Raw genomic sequence first — 26,856 nt, 5'->3', positions numbered from 1 at the left:
CCAGGACACTCTGGGAGTGAAAGTGGACACTATTAATAAGGACCTTGGGACAACAGGCATAAACCAACACTGTCTTGGCCAAACTAGGATGTCTGGTTCTCAGGTGAGGAGTCCAGCTGCTAGACCAGGGGACTTCTTGAAGGCAACGACCATACCTTATTTATCTGGTATCCCCAGCATCTCCCCAGAGCCTGATGCATTGTAGTGCTTAATGCACAGTGGTTGGTTGAATGGAGGTCCCGGGTATAGGCAGAGCCAAGCAGTCCTTTAGATGCCTCCACGGGGTTTCACCAGATATTTATAATATCTGGGCTTTCTGAGCAAATATTCCTTTTATGTACTGTATGCTTTGACCTCTGTATACAGAGCTTCAGATCATTTCCGTGATGCCTAGCTGAGACCCACCATGCTGAGCCCTGGAGAGGCACCAGCCTATACCTTGCCCTGGCCTTACTCCTATGTCCTCCTTATGATCAAGGTCTGCGAGTGCCTACTGGTAAGTAAGGAAGGGCGCTAATGACCAGTCTGTCCAGGGGCCTAGAGGCTAAGCAGTCCCAGCAGCCTTCGAACCTGCATCATAGCTTCTGTGGATCCTCTTCCCATTTCCTTAGCAGGCTCCTGTTACACAGTCCCCATCCTCAGGGCTGCCTGCCTGGGTGGTACTCCCCATCTTTATGGCTTCTGGGTACAGGTGCTAGGTAAATACAAAGGGAAGTTTACCGAGGCTGAGACCTACCCTACGTAATGAGTCTGCTTAAAGCCTCCCATCTCCCTAATTATTGTTATGACGGATGCGCCCATTCAGCTGGGCATTCCTATTTTCCCCCCTCATTTTCAGAGTTCCCAAGGGGTTGGAGAGGTGAGCTGGGACCCAAACCTCCCGGATTGCAGGAAGGAGTCCCCTACCCCAATGGCCTGACTCCAGGAACCCATGAGAGAGGGTCCACCTCCCTCAACCCAAACCTGTGTGGTCAGAATTGCCAGGAGGGGTGACAGTTAGTAAGACTCCCTGGGCCTCAGTCTCATGATCTATAAAATGAAAGGATTGAAAAATATGATCTCTGAGTTAGGTGGTGCTGACATTGCACATCTCTGCTCTGTACTGTGACTCTGGGCTGGGCTCAGCCCAGAACCCACAGGGGTCTCTGGGAGGACCCAAAGGCCAATCCCTCTCCCCCTTCCTCTTCTTCTCTCCTTTTTCTCTACTTGAAATGGGACCCCAGAGTCCTGGGTAGATGTTTACCCAGGGCTGGTCCTTCCCTTCCTCAGCTACCTGGGGAGATAAAAGGCTAGGGGCGAGCAGAGGGAGGCCTGGGCCATACTTCCTGGGCCTGTTACAGGTCTAGCCTTAGTTCACCCTGGGCTCAAACCTGATCCCCAGAGGCTGGAGCGAGGAACGAAGATGGGGCAGCCAGGGCTGCCCTGTCTCCTCCACCTGGGCACACTGGGTAGGAATCAATATGCAGGTTGGCCCTCCATATCTGTGGGTTCTGCATCCGCATGAATGGTTCAACCAACAGCGGATCAAAAAACTAAATTAAAAAAAAAATTTTTGTTGTTGGCACCATGGGGCTTGTGGGAATTCCCCGACCAGGGATTGAACTTGGGCCACAGCTGTGAAAGCGCTGAACACTAACCACTAGACCCAGGGAACTCCCAAGAATATTAAAAAAAAAAATTCCAGAAAGTTCCAAAAAGCAAAATTTGAATCTGCTGCAGTGGCAACTACTTACATAGCATTTACATTGTATTTACAATTTACACCGCATTTATGACTATTTACATAGCATTCACATTGTACTAGGAATTATTAGTAATCTAGAGATGATTTAAAGTATAAGGGAGAGGACTTCCCTGGTGGCACAGTGGTTAAGACTCCATGCTCCCAATGCAGGGGCCCTGGGTTTGATCCCTACTCAGGGAACTACATCCCACATGTATGCCGCAACTAAGACCCAGTGCAGCTAAATAAATAAATATTTAAAAAGAAAAAGAAAAAAAAATATATATATATACCAAAATGTTAAAAAAAAAAAAAAAGTATAAGGGAGAATTGGGTGTTCCTGACAGTCCAACAGTTAGGACTCTATGCTCTCACTGCCAGGGGCCTGGGTTGGATCCCTGGTTGGGGAACTATGATCCCACAAGCAGAGCAACATGGCCAAAGAATAAATAAATAAATACAGAATAAGGGAAGATGTATGCAAATACTATGCCTTTTTTTAAATTTTAAGGCCTCACCACATGGCTTGAGGGATTAGTTCCTCAACCAGGGATCAAGTCTGGGCCCCTGGCAGCGGAAGCACAGAGTCCTAAGCACTGGACTGCCAGGGAATTTCCATTTTCTATCAGGGTCTTAAGCAGCCTCAGATTTGGTTTCTGTGGAGGAGGGGGGAGGGGGAGGGAGTTTGGGGGGAGTGTCCTGGAACCAATCCCCTGTGCATGACTGTATGTGACGTCATCTATCTCCATCCCTGACTCCTTCACTATGTGACCTTGAGCAAGTCATTTACCTTTTCTCAATGCCAACTTCTGTGGGAGAAGCATCATGGGAAAAGAGGCATGAAATCAAGGTCTATGAAATCAAGCTCAGATACCATTGTGTCTGTGAAACTGTTTCTCAGTCCTGGCAGCTGGAAGCAGTCACCCCCTCCTTAGAGTTCAGCAAATATTTTATTCAATGTACTTTATTAGTTGGGGTCCACTTGTCTCTCCCCCACTGATTATTTGCTCTTTGACATCATCAGGTCTCATGGGGTTAGCAAGGCACTAAAATCCAACTCAAAATGGCTTTTAAAAGTGTGTCACAGATTGGAGGAGACTAAGGAAAAAATAACTAAATGGAATGGGACCCTGGATAGGTTCCTGGAACAGAAAAAGGACCCTAGGGGAAAACCTGGTGAAACTCAAATAAAGTCTGTGGTTTAGTTAATAGCCATGTACCAATGTTAATTTCTTGGTTTGGATAATTGTACTATGATAAAATAAGATGTTAACATTAGGAGAAGCTGGGTGAGAGACATGCAGGAACTCTGCATCATTATTGCAACTTTTCTCTAAGTCTAAATTTAGGTTAAAATAAAAAGCAGAAAAGCCCCACAAATTAATGCTAATCATTTAAATACAAAAGTGGCGGGGGGGCTGCTTATTGGTCTATGTAACTGAAAAAGGCACGGGTATATGGGCTGCAGGCACAGCAGGATCCAGGCAGCTTAATTATCAGGCACTGTCAAACAACAAGGTCCAACAGCCCAGGGAACTATATTCAATATCCTATGATAAACCATAATGGAAAAGAATATGAAAGAGAATATATATGTATAACTCAATCACTTTGCTGTACAGCAGAAATTAACACAACATTGTCAATCAACTATATGTTACAAAAATTAAAAAAAAAAACACTCATGACAGAAAAAAAAAAAAAAAGGAATTGCCTCCCCCTTTCTAGGTTTTACTTCTTTTGTGGAGCTTCATAATCAGGTAGCCCCGTCCCCGGTGACAGCAAACGGCCCACCAGATTTCCAAGCTGATGTTCTGCCATGTCAGCCACCCAAGAATTTGTCCTTCAGTAGTTCTGTTTGGTTCCCTGCTGTATCCCTAGCACCTAACTTGGTGTGTTAAATGAATGGTTACAGTACAAGTTCTGAGATGGACTCTTATTGGCTTAGAGTTGCATGCCCATCTCCAGCCCAATCAGTGTGACCTACCTTACCTGGGTCACACGGGTGGGGTCAGAGCCCCACAACACATTGACTAAGCTGGGAGAAGGCTGTTGCCTGAAAGGAAGTAATAGGTACTGTTATCAGAAGAAAGGTTGCAGGCAAAACCAATATGTCCCCTGCGTTCTTAGAAGGCAGGGCTGCTGCTTTTTCTCCTAGAGCCATCCACAACATAGACCTACATTGAAAATGTACAGGCCTGAAGATGCTGAGTGTGCTGAGCTCCCAGACCACAGTCCTTGGATAGCCCTTGTTAGTGGAGGATAAGATTAGGGCTCTTCTTCGGGATGCTGGGCTTCTTGCATCTGGATCAGATGGAGATGGTTGTCAGGGCAGAAGAACTGGCATAGCCAAAGACGTCCAGAACCCCAGGATTCCTTCTAGGCCACAACAATGGGCAATTCCAGGCACGGAACCCTTCCAATCTACCCCTGCCAACCCTTGCCAGGAGCCTCTAATCTAAGGTCTTGTTTGTTCATTTGGGTTGGTGTGGCATGGAGAGAGGGACAGGGCTAACCTGAGCATCAGGACAGACATCTCAGATGAACGCCTTATGCTCTATGTGAGGAATGCCTACTGAGGGGACTTCAGGGTCTCAGCTGCCAGTCTCACCCAACCCCCTGGCTAACTCCCAAACCATTCGCTATGTCCTCCACGGCCTTTCCACAGACCTGTGGTGGGCTGAGGGGATGGGGGCACAGAGTGCCCACAGGAAAAAAGTCTGACTTGTGTGTTTTTCAGATATTTTATTAAGAATAAGGCATATGACAGTCACCCCTAAAGCACAGGGTTCTATTTCTGTGGGTGAGTGAATACACTCTGAAAAGCATTGGATTAAAAGCGCAGCCAACAGAGAACTTGGAGCAGGATCCCTCTGCCGCGCCCATGGGGCTCCTGCCAGGTGGCTCTGAAGCCTCGCGCGTCCCCCATTCAAGGCTGGCACCTCAGCGAGAGGGTGCTTAGAGATCCCTGGCTCTCCGTGATGAGGAGATGCTCCTCCACACCCTCTCGGCCTCCTTCCTCTCCATCAGGGAGACCTCTATTCTGCCGCTTGTTTGGGGAAGGGCTACCCCATTTCAGCCCTGGCCTGGCCCCCCAAACTGCAGGCTACTGTGGGTGGGATATTGGGGGGCAGGGGTACAAAGCCTCATGCTGTATTGCCCACAGGTCCCTGATTGGCTTCCAGAACGGGGAGGGGTCCCCACCTGCAGCTCCTGGTTCCAACTAGGGCCCCTGAGTGTCCCTGTCAACACAGTCCTCCCCCAATGGGGATTCATGCAGCAGAGAAGAGGGGAGAGGTGGAGAACAGGGAGAGGGAAGGAAACAATCGTTTCCCTTCTAGCCACCCAAACTTTTTAGGGGCTCAAGGGAGGGCGTCTTTCCCTTGGCAGGGCGGGTCCCCCAGGCTAGGAGAAGGGGAGGGCCAGAAGCTGAGGGCAAGGCTGAGGAGTTTCTGACTGCTGAGGCCAAGGGCAGGCCACTGACTCCCAGTCTTATTCTGCTGCCCTGAGGGTTCTGTTCCAAACCCAGGTGCAGGAGAGAGGCAGGAAGCCTCTGTCCATTATTTCCAGGAGAGGGAGAGGGAACGGGAATTTCTCATAAAATCTGAACCCTGTATTTGCCTTGGCCCCTGCCCCAGCTCGCCGACACCTCAGCTGGGAGTCAGCGAGTCAGCCGCCCCAGCACGCTGGACCTTCATGTGGGGTACCTCCAAGTACCTCACAATTAAGAGTCATCATCTCTGATTGCTGGAAGAGGGACAGGAGGTGGGAGGTGCTGATGGGGTCACTTGGGGAGAGGCAGGCAGGCCACGGGAGGATCCGTGCGGTAGGGGGTTTGGGGGCCCCCAGCCAGACAGCTCGGGTACACAGGAGGGAAGGAGGAAGAGGGCTATTGCTATACAGCCGGGGGAGGCCAGGTGGGCGTAGCTATGGCTTTTAGTGGGTGGGCGGGTGGATAAAGTACTTCACCATCTCTGTAGAAGAATTGGTGTAACAAAGTCACCCAGTTCACCCCAAAAGTTTGATTGTGGAAGATGAGGCTGCCTCCAGAAAGACCCCCTTTCCCTCCTGCCCAGGATCCTCTAGGCCCCATCAGGTGAGAGCAGCCGAGAGCAGAGAGAGGCCTCCTCACTCAGACCTGCTCTGAAAGGAAAGGCAACGGGTCGAGGGGGTACGGTGGGTCGCCCACACTTGAGGGGACACAGAGGGTAGAGGCACAGCCACAGAGACTGGGGAGGGGAGAGGTGGGAGCAGGCAAAGCAAGGACCCTAGGCCACTACTGTGGCCCCTGAGACTGGACAGCACGGTCCGTTCCAAGGGTGCCTCGGTGGCGGACACCTAGACCAGGCCTGGTTATTGCTCAGTGGTCTCAGCAGTCCTGAGCTGGGAGGGGGCTGCGTATGTGTGAGCTCACGGGTGTCCTGCTCCCTCTAACATATACCGTGAAAGAGGGTATAATTGGGGTTCTTTCCCCCTCTTCTTCATGGGGCCGTGACGGAAAAAGGGTTCATCACCCTAGGGACCTCCCAGACCCCTGGGTGACAAACAGAAGGCTCAGCCCCAACCAGGTCAGGACCTGCCAAGATGGGTGCTTGTGAGTGAGATAAAGGACTCTCCCTGCCCCACGTCCTCCCACGGCAGCCCCTGGAAGACATCACAGGCACTTAGGACTTGATGCAGGACCAACAGAGGAGGGATGGCATGAGAGGACAGGGTTCCAGGGATTTGTCTTTCTTTCTAGGCCGGACTGGGTGGGGGCAATGAACTGGACTGGAGCTTCACTTCCTGCCTTTGGTCGTGACGGGGAGATGGGGAGAAACGCGTTAGGAGGTGGGCCGTATTCTTTCCTTTTGCCACTCCCCAACCTAGAGAGAGGGCACGAAGCACCCCACCACTGTCAGGTCTGATAGGATTGGGGGCATTCCTGGAGAGGGCCAGGCTGGGGCCTAACCTGTCCACTCCCTCCCCCCCTCCCCCCAGCAAACCCAAACCTCTCTCAACAGCTGCCACTTCCGAGAAGCCGGGCCCTTCTTCCTGCCTCTGGGTGCAGCCAGCTAATGAGGAAGCTGGGCAAAATTAGCACCAATAAACAGGACTAGGAAAACTCCCAGGGCAGCCTTCAGGTTCCCAGCTACCTCCTGAAAGCACTTTCTAACCCTTCCATAAGCCTGATGGGGCAGCCCGACTCTGGCGTGTCCCGAGTCAATACCTAGGTCGGCATCCTGGGGCAGAACTGAGCTGGAGACGGCTCTAGCCCAGGATCTGCCACAAACCCATTCTGTAATCTTCTCTAAGGGTCTATGGGTGCTAATTTCCAGAAGCTCAAACTTCAATAAGTCCACACTTTCCCCATCGGAGGCTCTGGAGAAGGCGACTTCTAAAGTGTTCCGTGCTCACCTGTAAGGACCTATCAACAGGGTAGGGGGTAGGAGAAGCGGCTTCCAAGGTAAAGGTCCAGCCTCTAGACCTCACCCCGAACTTCCCCTTGGAGGAAGGCTCGGCGGGAAGGGCAGCCGTGGGGGGCTGGGGGAGGCCGCAGCGGGGAGCTGGAAGGCCTAAGGATGCTAAGGGCCACTCTGGTTCCTTTCCGTAGGCCGCCCAGGCTTCCCCCTCCCGCCAAATGATTGTCAGCTTTCCCGGGGCAGGGCGTGACCCCCGCCCCTTCCCCTTCCCCTCCCAGTGGCAGGGTGGGGACCAGATAAAGATCGGTACTGTGAGTCCTCTCCTAGAAAAAGGATGCATTCGCTGGGCCCCGCGGAGGAGGTCCCCGGCGGGAGGGGAGAGCTCAAAGCTTCGGCGTTGTTGGCAAATACAAAAGGCGGGGGCGGCTGGGAGGGGCGAAGGGGCGGGGGAGCAGGGGCCGCCTCCGCCCGCTCTCTGGGGGAGGGACCGGCTGCCTCAGCCCCTGGGACCCGCCCGCGCGGCCAGAGCTGCGTCCCTGGTCGGGCCCCGGGCCCGCCTTCCCCCGCTCCCCGCCCCGCCCCTCCCAGCCGGCCCCGCGCTTACTCCGGGTCCGCCGGCGCACTGGGCGGGCTGGGCGCGGCCGGCGGGGTGGCTTGGTCAGGGGGCTCCTGGGGAGGCGGCTGGCGCGGGCTGCGGCCACTGGGCCGCGGGGGCCTCCGGGCGTAGAGGAAGAGCGCGGGGTCTGGCATGGCATCGGCGTCGTCCGGGGCGCCGGCCGAGCGCTCCCGGGCGGCCCAGTCCCGGCCGGGGCCCTTGGCGGCGGCCTCGGCTGCGGGCGGGCGGCGGGCCCGCTGTGCGCGCCGGCGGATCCGGGGCTCGGGGGCGGCGGCGGCGGCGCCGGGGCCTGGGCGCGGAGTCTGCAGTTTCTGGCGCGCCGCGTGCAGCTGGTAGGAGAGGTAGGCGGCCGCCTCGGTGTGCTTCTGCAGCTCAGTGCCCAGCACGGTGGCTCGGTGGCTGCGGCGACGCAGCTCCTCCAGGAAGCGGCGCTCCTCGGCGCGCAGGCTGCAGCGCAGCGCCGACACCAGCGCCTCGCGCTGCGCCACTTCCCGCCGCAGCTCCGCGTTGGCCGCCACCCGCGCCGCCAGCTGTGACTCCAGCTCGCGGCACTTGCTCTCCAGCTCCCGGGACGCCAACTCTGGGTAGGGGAGAGGGAGGGGAGAGTGAGGGTCCCCGCCTGGCTGTTACCTGCACAGCTCACCGATCCTCAGAGCGAAGCCCGGCACCCCCCCGCCCCCGACTGCACGTCCTGCGGCGCTCGCCCTCACTCCCCACGCGCCTGCGACGCTGGCCTGCCTCTTTCCTCCTCGAGGCCCTTGCACCTATCTTGCCTTCTGTTTGGGCACTCTGATTCTTCAGTGCGCCCCTTAAGTTTAAGTGCAAACCCTTCCCTGACCATTTATTCACTCCATGACTGTTTGTTGAGCCCTGACTCTGTGCGTTGTATTAGGCATTGTGGGTATGGTGGATAGTAAAACATTCCTCACGAAGCTCACAGCAAGCATAGTGGGAGAGGTATGGTACATAACCACAAAAGAATGTGAGGTTGCATCTGTGACACGTGCCAATACCACGACTGTAACAGGAGACTGTGACCTAATCAGGGAAGGCTTCTCAGCCGAAGAGCAACTTGGGCTAGGATCTGACAGGTGAATAGGAGTTAAGTAGTGAACAGGGGAGAGAAGGGTGCTTCGGACAGAGGGTAGGACTTGTGCAAAAGCCCCGTAGCAGGAGAGACATACAAGAACAAGGGACTGAAAGAACTGGGAGTGTGAGCAGAAAAGGGGAGTCAGTGTGCTGCGAACCTTGTTTCCTTCATAAAGAGCATTTATTACATTTTGTGGGTTTTTTTTAAACTTGTTTATTGTTTGCCTTTGCCCACTGCATTGGGTTTCAAACCTGGATATACACTGGAACCATCCAGAGAGCTTTAAAAAATAGTTTTCCTGGGTCCTATCAAAGTATCAAGTACTGGGAAAGGGTACTTCTTGAATCTTCCCTGGTGATTCTCATGTACCCACGGGGTTGAGGACCCCTACCTCCTGGATCATAAACTCCATTTCAGCAGGGTCTGTATCCCAGGACTGGCACATGTGAGTGAGAATGGTGACAAAGGGTAGGTAAAAGGTGACTCTGGAGGGGACAGGAAAACCACCAAGTGATTTTCATATAAAAGGAGGACAAGGAAAGAGAGCTCTCAAGCCCACTGAGAGAGAAAGTAAAAACCAGGACACTGGGGCAGTGCCTTGAGCCCAGTGACCCCAAAAGCCCTTTCAGAGGAAGGACAGTAAGTGGAGTAAAAGCTACTGTTGTCACAGAACTGTTCTTGCCTGGTGTCTGGGATATGTGACCCCTTCCTCCAAGCACGTAGGCACAAAGAGGCCGCCCATGACTGCCACTTAAAGCAGTCGGCAGAATTAGTTCAGGGCCATAAGTGTTTAGATGTTTATGCATGATATGCAAAGCAGTTAGTAGAGCTCCTAGCATTCTACCTTAACCTTAAACTTCCAGCCTTCCCTGCGCCTAACTCTTGGTCCTGTAGCTGTTGATCTATAAGCAGCACATCAATATGGCAGGGAGCCCATTCTTAAAACCCTCCTGGCCAAGAAATACTACTTTTGTGATTCATTTCAAATCAAGCATTTACTGAGTCCCTCTCCATGTCAGGTAATGTGCTTTGCACTGAGAGACGATGGGTAACACCCAGTCCTAGTTCTCAGAGATCATATCATCTGGAGATTAAGATCTCAACAATGCAACCCCTCCCATTTGAAAAAATTAATTGTGGCAAAAAAACAAGGAACGAATTTTGCCATCTTAACCATTTTTTAAGTGTACGGTAGTGTTAATATACTCGCATTGTTGTGCAACAGATCTCTAGAATTTTTTCATCTTGCAAAACTGAAACTCTATACTCATTGAACACCATCTCCCCACACCACTCCCCATTTTACAGGTGAAGTAATAATCTATAAACAAATACTTTAGTGGAATTTCTACAACGGCAAGAAGTCATGCTTTTGTAAAATGAAGAATTTGCTAATGTGCCTGTGTCTCTTTGCTCCTCCTCTAGACTATGTTCCTTGAAGTCAAAGACCCCATATTGTCATCGTGTTGAATCTTGACACTCAGCATCTTGGAGGGTGTGGACACGGACTGTGAGAATCACTCGTGCAAGGATGAGAAGGATTAGGGAGGTGGGTCACAAAGGAATGAAGTCAGCCATGTGGACTTCCTGGACACCATCTCCTTCCTGCTTTCATTTTCCCACTTTGGACAGAGACAGGGATACAGGGCACTATGTATGGTGGTGCAGGTTGTTCATTGCACAAGGTCACCCAGCTGAGTGGGCAAATGAGGCTGACGTCCTGCACTCACTCAGTAAGCTGAGGAGTGGCTGTCCCCAAGTCTGGACCAGGGGTGGACAAGGCTTGGGTCCTAAGTGGTGGGGAAAAGGTGACCACTTGTCCTCTTACCTTGTTGGTGAGATTGGGCCTCTTTCATTTCCAGGTCATGGGTCAGTTCTGGGGGCAGAGATAAGAAAAGGCAGTCGTGTGTATGTTAGAGATAGAGAGAAAGAGTATGTGTGTGAGATCAGGAATCACAGCCCAGTAAAAGTGTCGATAAGGATTCTCAGAAACCATCTAAACTACCCCCCCCATGCTATTTTACTGCAGCCCAGAGAGGGAAAGAGATGAAAGAGAGGTGTCAGAGGCATAGCCTGAGCCAATCTAGCTGATTCTAAGCCCAGAGATCTTTCCAGTGTAAGCTTTGTGGCCTCGATTTGGGGGTTAGTTCAACGCTTGTGGGACTGAGGCTTGCTTTTGGGGCTGGGGGGGTAATATTTGCCCCTTCCCAGAGGTGATGTACAAATATTTAACATGCCAACCAATCAGAGCCAGCCTGGAGGACCCCTGCTGCCCAGGGCACATTCTCTTTACCGTTTAATTGGTGGGTCTGGGAAGGCTGGAGTGTCCTGGGCTGCTTGGGGACACTAAAGGGGGATTCAGGGCAGTGGCTATTTACCAATAGGACACGTGCGTTTCACTGTTGTCACAGCCGGTACTGCTGTGCCTGTGCTCTTTTCTGAACATTAGCCCTGCCCTTTCTAAGCTCTGGTTCCGCCACTTTCCGCAGGGCGGGGAGAAGAGCTTCAAGGAGGACAGCGCCACCTGGTGAAGCAAAGCCTGCATGGCGCTCGGCTTGGCGCTGAGCAGGTGGGGCGGGGCAGCCAAGGGGCCCCGCCAAGGGCACTGGTGCAGGAGCAGTTTCCTCCTCTGCCTGCCTGTCTTCCCAGTCCCCAACCCTTAGATCCCAGAATGCCCCATCCCTCAGCCAGCTGGGTTTGATCATTTTTCCAGCCCACTCCCCACTCCCCCCAACTCCATCAGAGCTCAGGGGCTGGAGGTGGGCAGGAGGGAGCCCAGGAGCCGCAGCTGCCTATGATGGAGGGCATCTGCTCAGGAGCACCTGGGTGTACCTGCACCTGGTGCCCAAAGGGAGAAGGTGTGAATGTGGGGGTGGGGAAGGTAGCCGATCTCTGGGTCCACTGCCCAGTAGCACCAACAGAGAGAGACTCACCCTGTGGGCCCTCTGTCTGTCCCTCCTTGCTGCCTTCACCAGGCTCTTCTAGGGACTAGGGGCTTTTCTGGAGGTGCCTTCTCTGGGGAGGCCAACCGTTGCCAGGAGACAGACAGCCTGGAGTGCCTGGGCCTTTTGCTGTGACCGGAGCCTGAACCTCCTCCCTGGGGTCCCTGGGAGAACTCTGATGCCTTCACCCCGCCAGGGCTTCCTGGGGCCAGCTTGGCCCCTCCTCCAAGGTCCTGTGATGTAACCCAAGGGGCCCAGGACTAGGTTTGGGGATGTAGCCCACGGGACTCTGGCTCTGTCACTGACTGCCTGTGGGCTTGTTTCTCCTTAGCCCTTAACCACTAGAGTTGGGGGTGGGGGGACAGAACCCCAGCTGGGCTCCACTCCCCCATCCATCAACTCTCCCTGCCCATCTTCCAGCCAGGGTCCCCATGGTTTAGATGAGTGCGCTGTGAGGTCAGACACACTGTGTGACCTCAGGCCAGTGACAGCACCTCTCTGAGCCTCAGTCTCCCCATCTGTGAAATGGGAACGAAGTTGCACCCACCTCACAAGGGGCTGTTGCTAAGATTAAATGAGACAAAAGAAAGAAAGGGCTCAGTCTTGGGCTGAGTCGGCTCTTGTTATCATCCAAGCTACCTCCGCAACCAGAGCACATCTACCCACCTCTCAAGCCCCTTCATTTTGAGTTGTCACGCAGGTTCTTCCCAAAGGCCTGCCCTCCTGCTTCCTACACCAGCCCCTCCCCACTCTTATCCTTTTCCCACCCTCTGGGTCCCTCTTTAATCTTTTTTTTTTAAAAAAATATTTATCTATTTATTTTTGGCTGCATTGGGTCCTCGTTGCTGTGTGCGGGCTTTCTCTAGTTGCGGTACGCGGGCTTCTCATCGCGGTGGCTTCTCTTGTTGCAGAGCGCGGGCTCTAGGCACGTGGGCTTCAGCAGTTGTGGCTCGCAGGCCCTAGAACACACGCTCGGTAGTTGTGCCACACGGGCTTAGTTGCTCCGCGGCACATGGGATCTTCCTGGACCAGGGCTCGAACCCGTGACCCCTGCATTGGCAGGTGGATTCTTAACCACTGTGCCACCAGGGAAACCCCAATCTCTTTTTTAAAAATTGCCTTTGTCCTGCTCTCTTTTCCTCCTCACTCCCCCACCCTTTGGAGGGAGGGCCTTATTCAGTCATTTCAGCCCCAAGAGTGGCTGCTCCAGGCCAGCCTGGAGTTATTTTTATCCCCTGAATCAATACCCAAGAGGCTGCAGGCCCACACTTGTCTGAGAAGAGTGGTGGGGGCTGAGGGATCTCCATTCCTGCCTCTTCCACTTTCTTGGGATCCTGGCCTGTGTCTAGAATTAGGGCTAAGCAAAAAGAAATTAGAGGAAGAGCTACAGGGTCTTAGGGTTCACTCATGTCAATTTTCCTTTAATGTTATTACTGCAATGAAAAGGTAGCATCAGGCAGGGGTGAGATGGTGTGGGTCATCCCTGCCCCCTGGGCTGGCCTCTGCTGCCTGCCAGGCTTTGGGGGAGATGGCAGGGAGCCTGGTCTTGGCAAATGGCAGCTGAACCTGTATATGGAGCTGAAAGTTAGGACTGCCGGCTTCTCGTGCTATAGAGTGAGAAGCCAGGCAGGTCACTTGAACCTTCTGGGCCTCAGTTTCCCTCTGGGGAATGGGGAGTCTTCCATGAGCAGGGAATGGAAAGGAGGTAGAAATCTGAGCATGTTGAGAGAATGGGCAGAAAGCAACAGAGGCATCACAACTGGAAGTGTGGAGCTCTGGGTTCTAATCCTGGCTCTGACACTAACATTGTGACTCTCTCTCTGGGCCTCAGTTTACCTATTTGTACAATGAAGAGGTTGGGCTGTTCCAGCTGAGACATTGAACGAATCATTGGCTCTAAAGCCTGCACTTGAAGACTCTGCCTGGGTGAGCATTTGGGCCAGAGCCCAGCCTCTGAGAAGGCTACACAGCTGAGGCTTGAGGTGCAAGAGCGGAGGTCAGGCATGCGATTTACATCATCCTTGGCACCTCCCTCTGTCCTGCTTACAAATCCAATTGGTTGCCAGATCCCTTCTTTCAATCTGCCTCCCACTGGTCCTCCCCTTTCCATCCCCCTTCATCTCTCCCCCGGACCTGTCACTAGTCTCCCTGCCTCCTTCTCCCACCAATTCATCTGCCATACAACTGCTGGATTGAGTTTCTTTCTTTTTTTTTTTTTTTGAAGTTATATTTATTTTTGGCTGTGTTGGGTCTTCGTTGCTGTGTTCTGGCTTTCTCTAGTTGCAGAGAGTGGGGACTACTCTTCGTTGTGGTGCACGGGCTTCTCATTGCGGTGGCTTCTCTTGTTGCAGAGCATGGGCTCTAGGTGCGTGGGCTTTAGTAGTTGTGGCACGTGGGCTCACTAGCTGTGGCTCGCGGGCTCTAGAGCGCAGACTCAGTAGTTGTGGCGCACGGGCTTAGTTGCTCCGTGGCACGTGGGATCTTCTTGGACCAGGGCTCGAACCCATGTCCCCTGCATTGGCAGGTGGATTTTTAACCACTGCGCCACCAGGGAAGTCCTTGGCAGGCAGATTCTTAACCACTGCACCACCAGGGAAGTCCCCCGGATTGAGTTTCTTAATGTAGCATGATTCTGCTCAAAGATCTTCAGTGGCTCCCTACTCCCCAGGAGGACTTCTTAGCTGTCCTGATATTGGTCACAGTCTTCCATGATCTGTCTGCAACCGTTATTTCCCAGCAGCTTTAAGCACAGCATTATCCAGTCGAATAGAGCTTTTCGTGAGCTTTTGGTTTCCTACCTTCTGAATGTTGCCATGCTGTTCCTTTCATTTGGAAAGCTTTCTCCACCCTCGTTGCCCCGTAATATCTCAGCATGTCTAAATCTTACTCAGCTCTCAGGGAGAGGAAGTGCTCCCTCCTCTGGGGAGCGTGGGATGCCTGGTCTCCTCCTCCATCACCCACGCCTCAAGCTGGACATGATCCTGCCCGTGAACTCCTGTCAGCCCTCTTCATTCTTTTGTGTATCTTTAGATTACCTGTTGGTGTGTGTGTGTCTCCCCAGCTAGACTGAGGGCTTCTTAGGGCTGCGAGGTGCTTGATGAACATTTTGTATCTCACTTCCCTAAGATTCAGTTTCCTCACCAAGAAAAAGGGGTGATCGAACACCTGCCTGGCAGGATTGTTAAGAGGCTCAGAGAGGCTCACGGTGGACACCCCATCAGGGACAGTGCTTATGATGATGACAGTCGCCCCCCGCCATCCCTCCAGGCCTCACCTGAGCAGCGTTTCTGCAGCCTCAGGATTTCCAGGTGCAGGTCTCGCAGCAGGGCCATCTGTTCTTTTTTCAGGAAGCTGATGTGGCGTTGCACGCTCTGGATCTGATGCTCCAGGGACACAGTATCCATGGCAACCCAGGCCTGGGCCCCACCTGGGGAGGATGACAAGGTGAACCCACATCTTCTGGGCCCATCCACCCTGCCAACCTTCAGGTCCTTTCAATTGTCTCCTTCAGTCTGGGGTCCTGTTGTACCAGGCAGATGATTCTGCCACTGAAGTCATTTGTATTTACTCACTGAAGCTTCATAAACAAGCGGTGTGTTGGCAGGAAGTATAATTATTCCCATTTAACAGATGAAGAACCAGAGGCTCAGAGGGAAATGGCTTTACTCCCTTGCCCCCATGTAACTTTAGCCTCTTCTGTATCTCTGAGAGGAAAACAAATGGGGCAGCAAAGTCAGTAAAGAGAGACAGACATTTGGGTTCTCGTCTGCTTCTTCACAAGCTGTGTGACTTTGGGCCAGCCCTCTCCCTCTCTAGGCTCTCAGTTTTCTCCTGGGTAAAATTAGGGAATTGTGGAGAGGATGAATGCTGAAGCCTCTGCAGCTCTGCCACCCCTCAAGCATCCCAGCTCAAGGGTGACCGTCAACTGGCAGGGCAGTGTGATGGTTAGCGCACAACCCTCCGCCAGTTCAATTCCATTTCTCTGATTTAACCTCAGCCCAGGGCTCTGGACTCTTCCATGTTACAGAAGAGGAAGATCTGATGAATGTTTTATTAAGACTGATCCTGTGGGCTGAGGGCAGGTGGTGGAGTCCCTTTTTCCAAGAGGAATGGGGGAGGGTCATATGGAGACCTAAGCAGTAGGTCCATGGTAGAAGCTTATGACACTGTGATGGGAGAGGGAGGCTTGCATCCCTGAATCCTAGTGATGGCCTGGCTTTTCAGCGCTCTCTCTTCTGACCCTGACCCTTGCCCAGTGAGTCTCTTCTGTGATGATCAGCATCTTGGAAAAGCATAGGCAGAGGGCAAAAACAGGAGGCAGAGGGCAGCGGAAGCTGAGCCCTCTGGAGTCCAGGACTCAGAGCTCATGCCTTCTCCGCCAGGGACTCCCAAAGCTTGTGACGGCCCTTCCTCCACCTGCCCTAGGAATTCCCTGGCCAGAGGAGAGGAAAACCAGTTGCTGGCTTGTTCTGTTCAGCAATGGTCCCCTTGAAACAGGCTTTCTGGTAAGCCTCTGCAAAGCAAGATTTCCATTTGTAGGGTCACATCCAGCAGGTGCACCTGAGAACCTCACGTTCATAGGTTCCTCTCTTGGGGCCCCCCTTCCCTTGTACCTGTATGGCCTCCCTAATCCAACCAAATGGACTTTCACTTCAGCAGCGGGGTGGGTGGCCCTTTGGCCTGTGGGAATCACTGGTTACATTTACTGACCATCTGCTATATTTAGGGAACTTTATGCACATTATCTTACTTCTGCCAACCACTCTTCAGTAGGTATCACCACCTCCATTTCACAAACAAAGAAACAGACTCAGAGCTGAAGTGACTTGTGCCAGTTCACGTGGTCAGTAAGTGGCAGCAGATCCAATTCTCCAACCAAGTCTTTTGAATCCAAAGAAGTTTCCCAGTATTTACACTGAAAACAGTCCTGGGTTTGAATCCTAGGTTTTTCGGTTCCCTGCTGTGTGACGTTGGGCAAGAAAGTTAACCTCTCTAAACCTTGCTTCCCCTCTCTGTAAAATGAGGCTACTAACAGGAGCAGTCCTAGGATAGTTGTGAGGGTTAAATGAAATTAGAAATTGTAGAACATTTAGCGCAGAACCTGGCTCAATCAATGCCTCATCCCTTCTCCTCCCTGTTTAATGTCTGAGTAGGTTAATCCGTGCCCTGATTTGTCCATTTGTTCATCATTCATTCATTCAATGATCAACTATTACCAACCACTGTGCTGGGTACAGGGACATAGTGATGAACAAAACAGTATTCCTGCTTTCTGCTCTCATGGAGCTCACAAGGCCAAGAGAAGAGAATCAAACAAATAAACAGGTACATCAAACAAACAAATAATACAAATAAGTTTACAGTTACAATCTATAAGTGCTGTGAAAGAAACCTGCAGGGTAACGTTGAAAGAATATAAAGTGGGACCTAGTTTAGATCTGGGGTCAGGGAAGGTATCTTTGTGGAAATGATTTTAGGCTGAGGGACTTCCCTGTTGGCCTAGTGGATAAGAATCCGTGCTCCCAATGCAGGGGGCCCGGGTTCGATCCCTGGTTAGGAAACTAGATCCCACATTCATGCCGCAACTAAGAGTTCACGTGCCACAGCTAAGGAGCCCGTGTGCCGCAAATAAGGAGCCCATGAGCCGCAACTAAGGAGCCCACGTGCTGCAACGAAGACCTGGTGCAAACAAATAAATATTAAAAAAAAAAAAAAAGAAATGATTTTAGGCTGAGACCTTGTGGCAGGCAGAATTCCAAGGTGGTCCGCAAGATTCCCAGCCCCTGATATATACACCCTCTAACATTATCCCCTCCCCTTGGGTGTGGGTGGGACTGTGAATATGATAGATTTCATTCCTCTGATTAGGTTATATGACGAAGGTGAAGGATTTTACAGATGTAATTAAGGTCTCCAATCAGTTGACTTTGAGTTAAAAACAGAAGGAAGATTATTCTGGGTGGGCCAGGTTCTAAGGGCCCTTGCTATAGGAAGAGATCTGAAGCGTGAGAGAAATTTGGCTTCTGGCCTAGAAGGGGTAAACTGCCATGCTGTGAGACAGCCTGTGCAGGAAGCCATGGGCAAGAACCTGAGCGAGGGCTCTAGTAGCTGAGAATGGTCCCTGACTGACAGCTAGCAAGAAAATGGGGACTCCAGTCCTACAGCTGCAGGGAAGTAAATACTGCCAACAACCTAAGGTATCTTGGAAACGGATCTTTCCCTAGTTGAACCTTCAGAGAAGGATGCAGCCCTACCTTGATTTCAGCCTTAGGAGACCCTGAGTGGAGGACCCAAGTAAAAGGTGCCAGACTTCTGATCCTTGGAAACTGTGAGATGATAAATTTATGCAGCAATAGAAAACTAATACAGACTTGAAGAGGGGTAGGAGTTAGAAGACTAAAGGGAAGAGCATTCCACACAGGGAACAGCATCTGTGAAGGCCCAGAGGTAGAATAATGATAGCTTACATTTACTGAGTGCCTACTATGTGCCAGGCTTCGCGCTAAGTGCTTCATGTGGTCTTTTTGAGGAACGGAGACATTGCCACTGCTGGTGAAGTTGAAGTGTAAGGTATTAGCGGAGAGTTGCAGGAAGTGAGGTTAGCAAGTGAAAGATCACACAGGGACTTAAAACTGTGTTAAGAATTTTGGACTAATGCTAAATGAATTGGAAAGTTATTAAAGGATTTTAAGCAAGAGATGGACGTGATATGATTTGCATTTTTAAAAGATCACTGGCTGTTGTGGGGAGGGCAGATGAGAGGGGGCAGAGTGGATGTGGAGAAGTCAGCTGGGAAAATGTAGCAGTTATTAAGGTGAGAGATGACAAAGGCCTGGACCGGATGATGGAGGTAGAGTTGGAGACAAGTTCCAGGTGTATTTTATGGGTAGAACTGGCAGGATGAGGGGATGGCTTGGATTAGATCATGATGATGGGGAAGGGGATGTCCAGGATGTCTCCCAGTTTTCCAGTTTGGGAAACTCAAGTATGAAGGCACTTTTTGCTGGGTCTTTCCCCATTTCTTCATCTTTCATGCTGGACCTCTTTCACATTGGATCTCTTCTATAATCATTCCTTCCATGATCTCATCCAATCCAATGGCTGTAAATGCTATTTATATGCTGACCCCTAAACTAAATCTCCTAATACCTCCACTTGGGTGTCTAATAGGTCCCTCAAACTTACAAGGTTCAATACTGAACTCTTATGATCCCTCCTACAAGCCTGCTCTGGCCCAGTGTTCGCTATCTTGATAAAGGGCACTTGGTTGCTCAGGCCAAAAACCTAGGAGTCATCTTTGATTCCTTTCTGTTTTCTTTCTTTATTTTAAAATTTATGTTTGGCTGTGTTGGGTCTTTGTTGCTGCTCGTGGGCTTTCTCTAGTCGTGGAGAGCGGTAGTTGTGGCACACGGGCTTAGTTGCTCCACAGCATGTGGGATCTTTTTGGACCAGGGATCAAACCCATGTCCCCTGCATTGGCAGGCAGATTCTTAACCACTGAGCCACCAGGGAAGCTCTGGCCTCGTGGCTTTTTATTCAACTTGCCAAGCATACTGTAGCCTCAGAGACTTTCCCTCTGCCAGGAATGTCCTTCTTCAGGATACCCTCAAGGTCCATTCCCTCCCTGCATTCAGGACTCTGACCCAGGGCCCTTCTCTGATTGCCTGATTTAAAATAGAACTCTTGGGAATTCCTTGGCAGTCCAGTGGTCAGGACACTGTGCTTCTACTGCTGGGGGCCCAGGTTTGTTCCCTGATGGGGGAACTACGATCCCTCAAGCCGCATGGCACAGCCAAAACAAACACACAAGAAACCAGAAAATGGAACACTCTGTCACCCTCCATTCCCTTAATCTGCATTGTCTTGTTTCCCATGAACTTATCACCACAAGAATACATTACATTTCTGCTTATCTGTTTCTCCTGCCAGATCGTTGGCAACCCAAGGTGAAGGGCTCTGTTTTGTTTCCCCCTGTTCCCTAGTAGCTAGCACAGCATCTGGCAAATAGGAACCACTCAGTAAACATGGGTAGAATGCCTGAGTGAGTGAATCTGTCAAGCTGGGGCGGACTGACGGAGAAGCGGATTTACAGAGAAGTCCCAGCCCGAGACGTGTTAGATTTGACATGCTCAGGAGACCTCAAACAAGGAGAAACAGATTTCAAGCAGGCAGTCAGTACACTGGTGCCTAACTCGGGAGGAACAGGTGAGCTACGTCTGTGCTCTTGTGTATCTGTGTCGGGATGTGTGTGCCTCTGCACCTGTGCGTATACTTGAGCCTGTGTGCATGCCTCAAGGAGTGCATGGATGTGTGTGCATGTGTGTATGTGTGTTGGGGGAGGGTTCCTGCTTCTCTTGTATCTATGTGTCTGCTGTGCGCGCACCCGAAGGATGAAGGCATGTGGGCCTATGCTTAGGATGAAGAGAGAAAATGTCTGTCCCTAGCTGCTGAAAAGCAAATGTTTCTGAAGAGTAAAAGCCCTTTCCACACAGCCCTGGAGACTGGACCCTGGCCACAGTGAGAGGCTGAACCAACCAGCTGTTTCTGTGCCTTCCCAGAAGGACTTGAGTATTTGCTTCCAACTAGGCAGGCTGTTCTTCTCGGGGCAGAAATTTGGGTCACAAACGATCTTGGCAAATATTCTTTCTTAGACGGTATTGTTTAGTTTGTTTGGGGGAGGGCGGGGAATGGAGTGGGGAAGGGGGAACCAGGGACAACACAGATCTCTCTGTGTAGCTGGGGAATCATAGGCACTTCAGAAGGCCTGAGCCAGGAAAACGTCAGGTTTTTGCATAGAAATGCAGTGCCGGAAGCTCCAGACTTCAGAAAATGCTCCTGCCTGAGGACTTGGTCCAGGCCAGTGGCAGCAGATGAAGGGTTAGAGCTATCAGTGCCGTCTTCTCCCTGCACCCAGCCTGAGATGCCCAAACTCACAGATTATAGTGCTTGCTGAGAAGGGTCCCTCACCTCTGTCCACTGTCCCGACCACTTCAGGGCCTGCGTTGTTTATGCTGCCCACCTTCTCCTTGTGTCCCTAGTTCTCTCTTTGAATTTTCTAGTTTGATAAAAAAAAGTTCATTTAAAAAAAGTGTCATTAAGAATAAAAAGGACCTGTAACACAGGCTTCACAATTTATAGAGTTAATTCCAAGTACTTTTGATATGCCTCTCATCTATTTGAAAGTTATAGATATTTTTCCTTCTTGGGGAAGCTGGTGGGAGAAACCTTCTGTGCTCAGGTCCCCAACCATTGACAAAGTGTCAGGCCCAGGAACTCTGTGATCCTGGTACAATTCTGACTTTCTAAGGCCTGGGCTCCTGATCTCTGAAAATGACCTCATCTCCTGCTTGTCTCGAGCTTATGGGTACCCACTTCCTTCCCCAGCTATCTATCTACCACAGACTGGGCAAGGAGGAAACTGTAGTTCTCTCTCCTCTCCAGTTCTTAGAGCTCCTTGGGTTGAAAGAACCACAGAAAGTACAGAATCATAGTACTCAGGGCTCAGAGGGGCCCTCAGAATCATCGCAATCAGTGTTTTTCAAACTTTGCTGCATAGAGCCCCAGAGCTCTGCAAAGGGGTCTCAGATGTGGCCAAAAGGTTTGAGGGCAAAAGACAGGATGGAAGCTTTGCTGTGTTTCTTCCTCTTTTATATGGTGGGCTTGTGCATACAAATTCATTGGAGAAAGGGCTTCCACTAACCAAAAGTTTGAAAACCACTTAAGTAGTCCAAATTTTCCTTGAGTGGCTAACCATCCTCCCTTCCTTAGTCTGTTCCATGTCCCTTGGTCTCTGCTGCCCCCGTCTCTCCCTCAGGCAGACACCGTGGCTGGGAGATGAAGCACAACTGAAGCCTCTTGCTTTCGCTTATGTGGAGTTTGCACTGTCTGCCACCGCGCAGCCCCTGACTGCTTCTCTTGTCCCAGTTTCAATTTCATTCTTGGTGTTTCTTGTCTCTTTGGGACTGAAAATATTTATTGAGTCAACAAATATCCTTGCACTGTTCTGAACATTAAAATACCCACATTTTGTTAAAATTCTTTAAGTATGAATTCTTGTTTCAAGGAGAAAGTTAAACTTATGTTTATCATTCTTATAGCCAGGGCAGGTATATTAGATAAGACAGGCATGGTAATAAATGGATAAATAAATGAATGAATATATTCTTTACTTTTCTTAGTCATTATTCCTCTTCACTACCTGACTCTGAGGCCTGGGGTAGGAGGGAGAGCAGGAACTCAAGAAGTCTTTCTCAGACATGGATGCACAGGTAATAATATTTATAGTAATCATCCGCAGAATTCCCTGGCGGTCCAGTGGTTAGAACTCTGCACTTGCACTGCGGGGGGCCCAGGTTCGATCCCTGGTCGGGGAACTGAGATCCCGAAAGCCATGCAGCCAAGTTAAAAAAAACAAAGAAAAAAACCCATCTGTGCACAGGTAATAATACCTATAAAATAACAATAAATGGCTGGCACTGCTCTTAGCATTTTATGTATATTAACTCATTTATTTATTTACTTATTATTTTTTTTGGCTGCGCGGTTTGCGGGATCTTAGTTCCCTGACCAGGGATTGAATCGGGCCCTCTGCAGTGAGAGCACCCAGTCCTAACCACTGAACCACCAGGGAACCTCCTAACTCATTTATCTTTACAACAACCCTGCACTGAAGGTCCTATTAGTATATCCACCCCATAGATGAGGAAGCAGAGGCTCAGAGAGGTTAAGTAGTTTGCCCAACATATACAACTACAGTGCCTGGCAACTAGGATCTCTCCACTGGGTGCTCACCGTGGCATTCAAGGCCCTTCACAATCAAAACACAGTGCACATCTGCAGTCTGAACTCCTCTTTCAGATTCTACCTCTTGCTGCTAGCCGTGGACATCCCCTCACTATCCCCCACCCTATCTCTGCCTCCCGAAACCTGACCCATCCTTCAAGGCCCTGCTCAGATGCTACCTTTCCCATGAAGGCTTCCCTGGCCCACCATGCTGGGAAGACTCTCTCCTGCCTTTGTGTTCCCCAGGCATTCTGCCTTGTATCATATTATGCTGTGTGTGTGTGTTCATGCCCCCCCGTGTGTGCGTGTGCAAACCTGGCTCTAAGCCATAAGCTTCCTGAGGGCAGGGCCTCACCAGACCAAGTCAGTACACGTATTAAAAAATAATTACTCCCCCCCACAACCTCCCCAAGTCCTTGGCTTTCCTGGGGACTTGCGTTGGGAACAAAAAGTCAGTCCTTGACAAATGTCTGGGACTCTCTGCCAGGTGGGGTCACTTGGCCAGTTGTGGAGCCACAGTTCTCTGGTGGTCTTGTGGTCTTCTCCACTCTGGGGCCCCTCATCCCCCAATACCTCTAGGCTATGGCCCCCCCTCTCTACTGAAGATCCCAGGAGCCCCGACCTCAGTGGAGCTGAAGATCCAGGGACACGGGGAGTGGGATGTATGGGGAAACTGGAGCCCCCGCCCCCTTCAGTCTTAATGTTCTGCCCTGATTATGCCTCGAATATGACTCCCAGAGAAGGCAGGGGGGGATGTGGAGACGAAGGAGGACGGCGAAGAGAGGTACCTAGGGAGGGCAGGGGAAGGCAGGCAGAAGGAAAGATACGCGTGGTGGGAGGTGGCAGGAGGTGGCGGTGGCTCGACCTCGGGCCGCTCTGGACTATTCGCCAGGGCCAGGAAGGACCCGAGTCTGGGCGGCGGAGGACAACTTCTGCCAGCAGCCCGCGGGTCCTGTCCGTCTCCCGCGCTGTGGTGCGCAGCCCCGCGCCAGCCCTCCCGGGGGAGCTGGAGCCCGGGTCGTGCGGTTCCCCACCCGGGGCCACCCGGACGCCCACCCCCACGCCCACCGGCCTCCTCACCTTCGGGACCTGAGGGAGCGACGGGCCAGCGGAGCCCTGAGTCCTGGCCGGGCTGGGTGGGGGGAGGCGCTGTTCTTCCCCGCGCTAGCTGCGCCCGGGGTTCCGCAGCACCCGCCCGGGCTGTGGCGCCATCAGCTACTGCGAGGCTGCGGGGCGGTCGGGCCGGGGCTCCGGGGGGCTCCCGGGCGCCGAGGGGGGTCCGGGGCGGGCTCCAGGCGTAAACACCCAGCAACGTGACCGGAACTGGCGAACGAGCAGTAGGGGGGAAGGGGGGGCGGGAGAGATAAGGGGGGAGGGGAGGGACCTGGGACTGGCGAGGAGGGGCCGTGGGCGGGGCGGGGGGAGGGGAGGCTGGCTGAGCGCGGTCGGGGGAGGGGGAATCCCGGGAGTCCCGGGAGCCCCGGGAGCCAGGCCTAAGGACCCCGGCGGGCTGCCGAACTCGCGGAGCCGGCTTTGCCTGGAAGCTGGAAGGGAAACCCGGGGAACCCGCCGACCACTTGGAGAGCAAGGGCGCGGCGGGCGTATCAGCACCGCGGACAGCGCCCAGGCCCGCAGGCCGCGATCCGCTCCTCCCCTCTGCCCACCCCCTGGCGTAGAAACCAGAGACAGTGCCCCCCACTGGCCCAGGGAAGGGTTGGGGTTGGGGGGTGAGCTGCCCAGGGGTCAGAAAATCTACCCTGTGCCTCAGCTCTGTCACTAGCTGTGTGACCTTGGGTGAGTCACGTCACCTCTCTGGGCAGCAGTTAATAAGACATCCCCTTGCCCTCTATTTGAGGGGCCCAAAAGCCAAGAGAAGATCCTTTTAAAACCCTAACTAAAGTCCAGAACATTGGTGTTGATCCGTTTTCACTGTACATGGGAGGCTTCTGGACCAGACTGCTTGGCTTCTAATTCTGGGTCTACCAATACCTTCCTCCTTCTAGGACCCCAGTCTCCTCATCTGTAAAATGGGGTAATGATGGTCTACACCGCTCATAAGATCTTCGGGTTGTTGTGAGGTTTAAATGAAATAATGCATGTAAAGTACATACAACAGTGCTGCGTGCTCGGTAGGCATTCTTGCTTATGATGGCAAGGGACCAGGTGGCACTGAGTGAGTGGCAGATGGTCCAGAGTTCCCTCTGGGTGAGTCATTTCCATCCCTGCCTTCAGGGACTGGAGGAAGAGGCTGAGGGGCTTCAGACTAAAGGGCTGGTCTGGCTTTTCCCACTCTGTTGCCAGCCGAATACTTCCTTCCCTACCCTCCTGGGCCAAATAGCCAGAGAAATCGTCTACCTTTGTCTCCAGAACTGGGAGACCTTGGCATGAGGGCCTCAGGGAAGGTTCCAACGACTCATCAAAGGTCCTCCTGCCTTTTCTCTATGGATCCCTTTGCTCCCGGTCCTTCCTAGGCAACTTTCAAACCTTAACTGGACTTGAGCGTCAATGGATAAAAGCTTTAGCTGCTCTTGGCAGATTCTCAAAAAATTGCAATTACTCTCTTAGTTGGCTTGACAGGCAGTGGGGTTCAAAGGCAACTCAAATCCCACCCTGCGGTAACTTTAGCTTCTAGCTGTGCTGAAGGTAGCTCCTCTTCACCCCATCTCCCCTGAGGAAACCCCTGGGAGAGGAGCAGAAAGGCCAGCCCAGTCCTGCTTCTTCGTCCCTTGCTGTCCCTCCTGGGGCAGCATTCCTGGGCCATGTATTGTGTGTGTGTCTCCAGCAGGGCTATGGGTCTGATAAACCATTGATTTACCAGTTCTGAGGAACCAATCCCTCAATTTCATGAGATATTGGTAAGAAGGATGAAAGGTATGTTTTGTATCCCCAGAAGACTTGTGGTATGAAGCACCTGAAAACCTGGGCTCTGGTCTGAGCTCTATTACTTACTAGTTAGGTAATTCTGGGGAAGCCTTAACCTCTCTGAGCTCCAGTTCCTCCTTAAAATAGTAAAAAAGGAAAAGCAACATCTACTCTGCCAACAGGATCATTGTGGTGTTGTCATGAGGTGAGAGTGAAAGGGTTTTGTAAAGTGCATGCAGATGGAATTGTTATAACCAGGACCCAAATGTTTTTCTCCTTGATCAGTATCAGGATGGATCCTGGAGGGACTTCCCTGGTGGCACAGTGGTTAAGAATCTGCCTTCTGGACTTCCCTGGTGGCACAGTAGTTAAGAATCCGCCTGCCAATGCAGGGGACATGGGTTCGAGCCCTGGTCCGGGAAGATCCCACAGGCCGCGGAGCAACTAAGCCTGTGCACCACAACTACTGACCCTGTGCTCTAGAGCCCGCGAGCCACAGCTACTGAGCCTGTGTGACAGAACTACCGAAGCCCGCGTGCCTAGAGCCTGTGCTCCACAACAAGAGAAGCCACGACAATGAGCAGCCCGCACACCGCAACAAAGAGTGGCCCCCGCTCGCCACAACTAGAGAAAGCCCGTGCACAGCAACAATGAAGACCCAATGCAGCCAAAAATAAATTAAAAAAAAAAAAAAAAAAAGAATCTGCCTTCCAGTGCAGGGAACGCGGGTTCGATCCCTGGTCGGGGAACTAAGATGCCACATGTCGCGGGGCAACTAAGCCCACGCATCGCAACTACTGAGCCTGCGCACCACATGAAAAATCCCATATGCCGCAACTAAGACCCGACACAGCCAAAAAAAAAAAAAAGATGGATCCTGGGACTCTGGCTTTTCACCAGCTGAAGCAAACAGCTCCAGCTGATGGGTGGCCCTGCCTGGTCATGGGGGGCTCTAGCCTTGCCACAAGAAGTGCTTCTGACAGAGTCCTGCACTGGGCCAAGCTCCCAGCTGGGCCCCTAGGGCTGTCGGTGGGACACTTGCAGGAAGAAGATCCACATGTGAGACAACAAAAGATGTGCCCAAAAGCATCCAAGGAATAACTGAAAATGATGAACCAGCAGAGCTAGGGCTTAAGTTTTGGGCAAGGAGACTTTGAGGTGCCTCCTTGGAGGGGGTTAACAATCAGTCAGCACACAGAGGACAGTAACACTGAGCAAAGCTGACTGCAGGGTCCTATACCTGACATTATGGGGAGACCCAGAGACATATTATGACACACGGAGATTATGATATTGCGGATGATGATGTTGATGATAACACTTATTAAGCATGTTCTATATGCCAAGCCATCCACTAAATACTTAAAAAAATCATATTTCTATTTTCAAAATTAAACTTGTAACCAAGTCAAAGAAGACTAAATTGTAGAAAAAGTGTA

General features: G+C 51.8%; 1 protein-coding gene, 1 long non-coding RNA gene and 1 other non-coding gene across 7 annotated transcripts; 2 read left to right on the top strand and 1 right to left on the bottom strand.

Annotated features, from left to right (window-relative positions):
- Positions 1-5,467: 5,467 nt before the first annotated feature.
- On the bottom strand, positions 5,468-24,163 carry CCDC92B (coiled-coil domain containing 92B). Its single transcript, XM_067717370.1, has 4 exons — positions 23,636-24,163; positions 15,048-15,200; positions 10,660-10,707; positions 5,468-8,321 (listed from the first exon to the last, which is right to left on the bottom strand). Exons 2-4 carry the CDS (start codon positions 15,175-15,177, stop codon positions 7,726-7,728), a joined length of 774 nt encoding a protein of 257 aa, XP_067573471.1. The 5' UTR covers positions 15,178-15,200; positions 23,636-24,163; the 3' UTR covers positions 5,468-7,725.
- On the top strand, positions 7,960-26,856 carry LOC137213047 (uncharacterized). Of its 5 annotated transcripts, XR_010937757.1 has the most exons (4): positions 8,337-10,139; positions 10,257-10,380; positions 15,121-15,217; positions 25,703-26,856. It is a non-coding gene; the product is annotated as an uncharacterized lncRNA (long non-coding RNA). The 5 variants fall into 5 exon arrangements; XR_010937755.1 differs by lacking the exons at positions 8,337-10,139; positions 25,703-26,856 and adding an exon at positions 7,960-8,082 and having other exon boundaries at positions 15,121-21,941; XR_010937756.1 differs by lacking the exon at positions 25,703-26,856 and having other exon boundaries at positions 8,337-9,276; positions 15,121-21,941.
- On the top strand, positions 22,074-22,146 carry TRNAA-UGC (transfer RNA alanine (anticodon UGC)). The gene has a single exon. It is a non-coding gene; the product is annotated as a tRNA-Ala (tRNA).

The sequence above is a fragment of the Pseudorca crassidens genome, chromosome 19, assembly GCF_039906515.1.
Source record: "Pseudorca crassidens isolate mPseCra1 chromosome 19, mPseCra1.hap1, whole genome shotgun sequence".
NCBI classification, from domain to species: Eukaryota; Metazoa; Chordata; class Mammalia; order Artiodactyla; family Delphinidae; genus Pseudorca; species Pseudorca crassidens.
Note: the sequence above shows the minus strand (reverse complement) of the source record. Positions and strands in the feature narration are given on the sequence as shown.

Bases quoted from the DNA above. Each gene is read 5' to 3' on its own strand.
- CCDC92B (XM_067717370.1), bottom strand. From the start codon at position 15,177: ATGGATACTGTGTCCCTGGAGCATCAGATCCAGAGCGTGCAACGCCAC. The intron at 10,708-15,047 runs GTGAGGCCTGGA...CTCTGCCCCCAG, and splicing joins GCTGCAGAAACGCTGCTCAG to AACTGACCCATGACCTGGAA. The intron at 8,322-10,659 runs GTAAGAGGACAA...TCCCCTACCCAG, and splicing joins GGCCCAATCTCACCAACAAG to AGTTGGCGTCCCGGGAGCTG.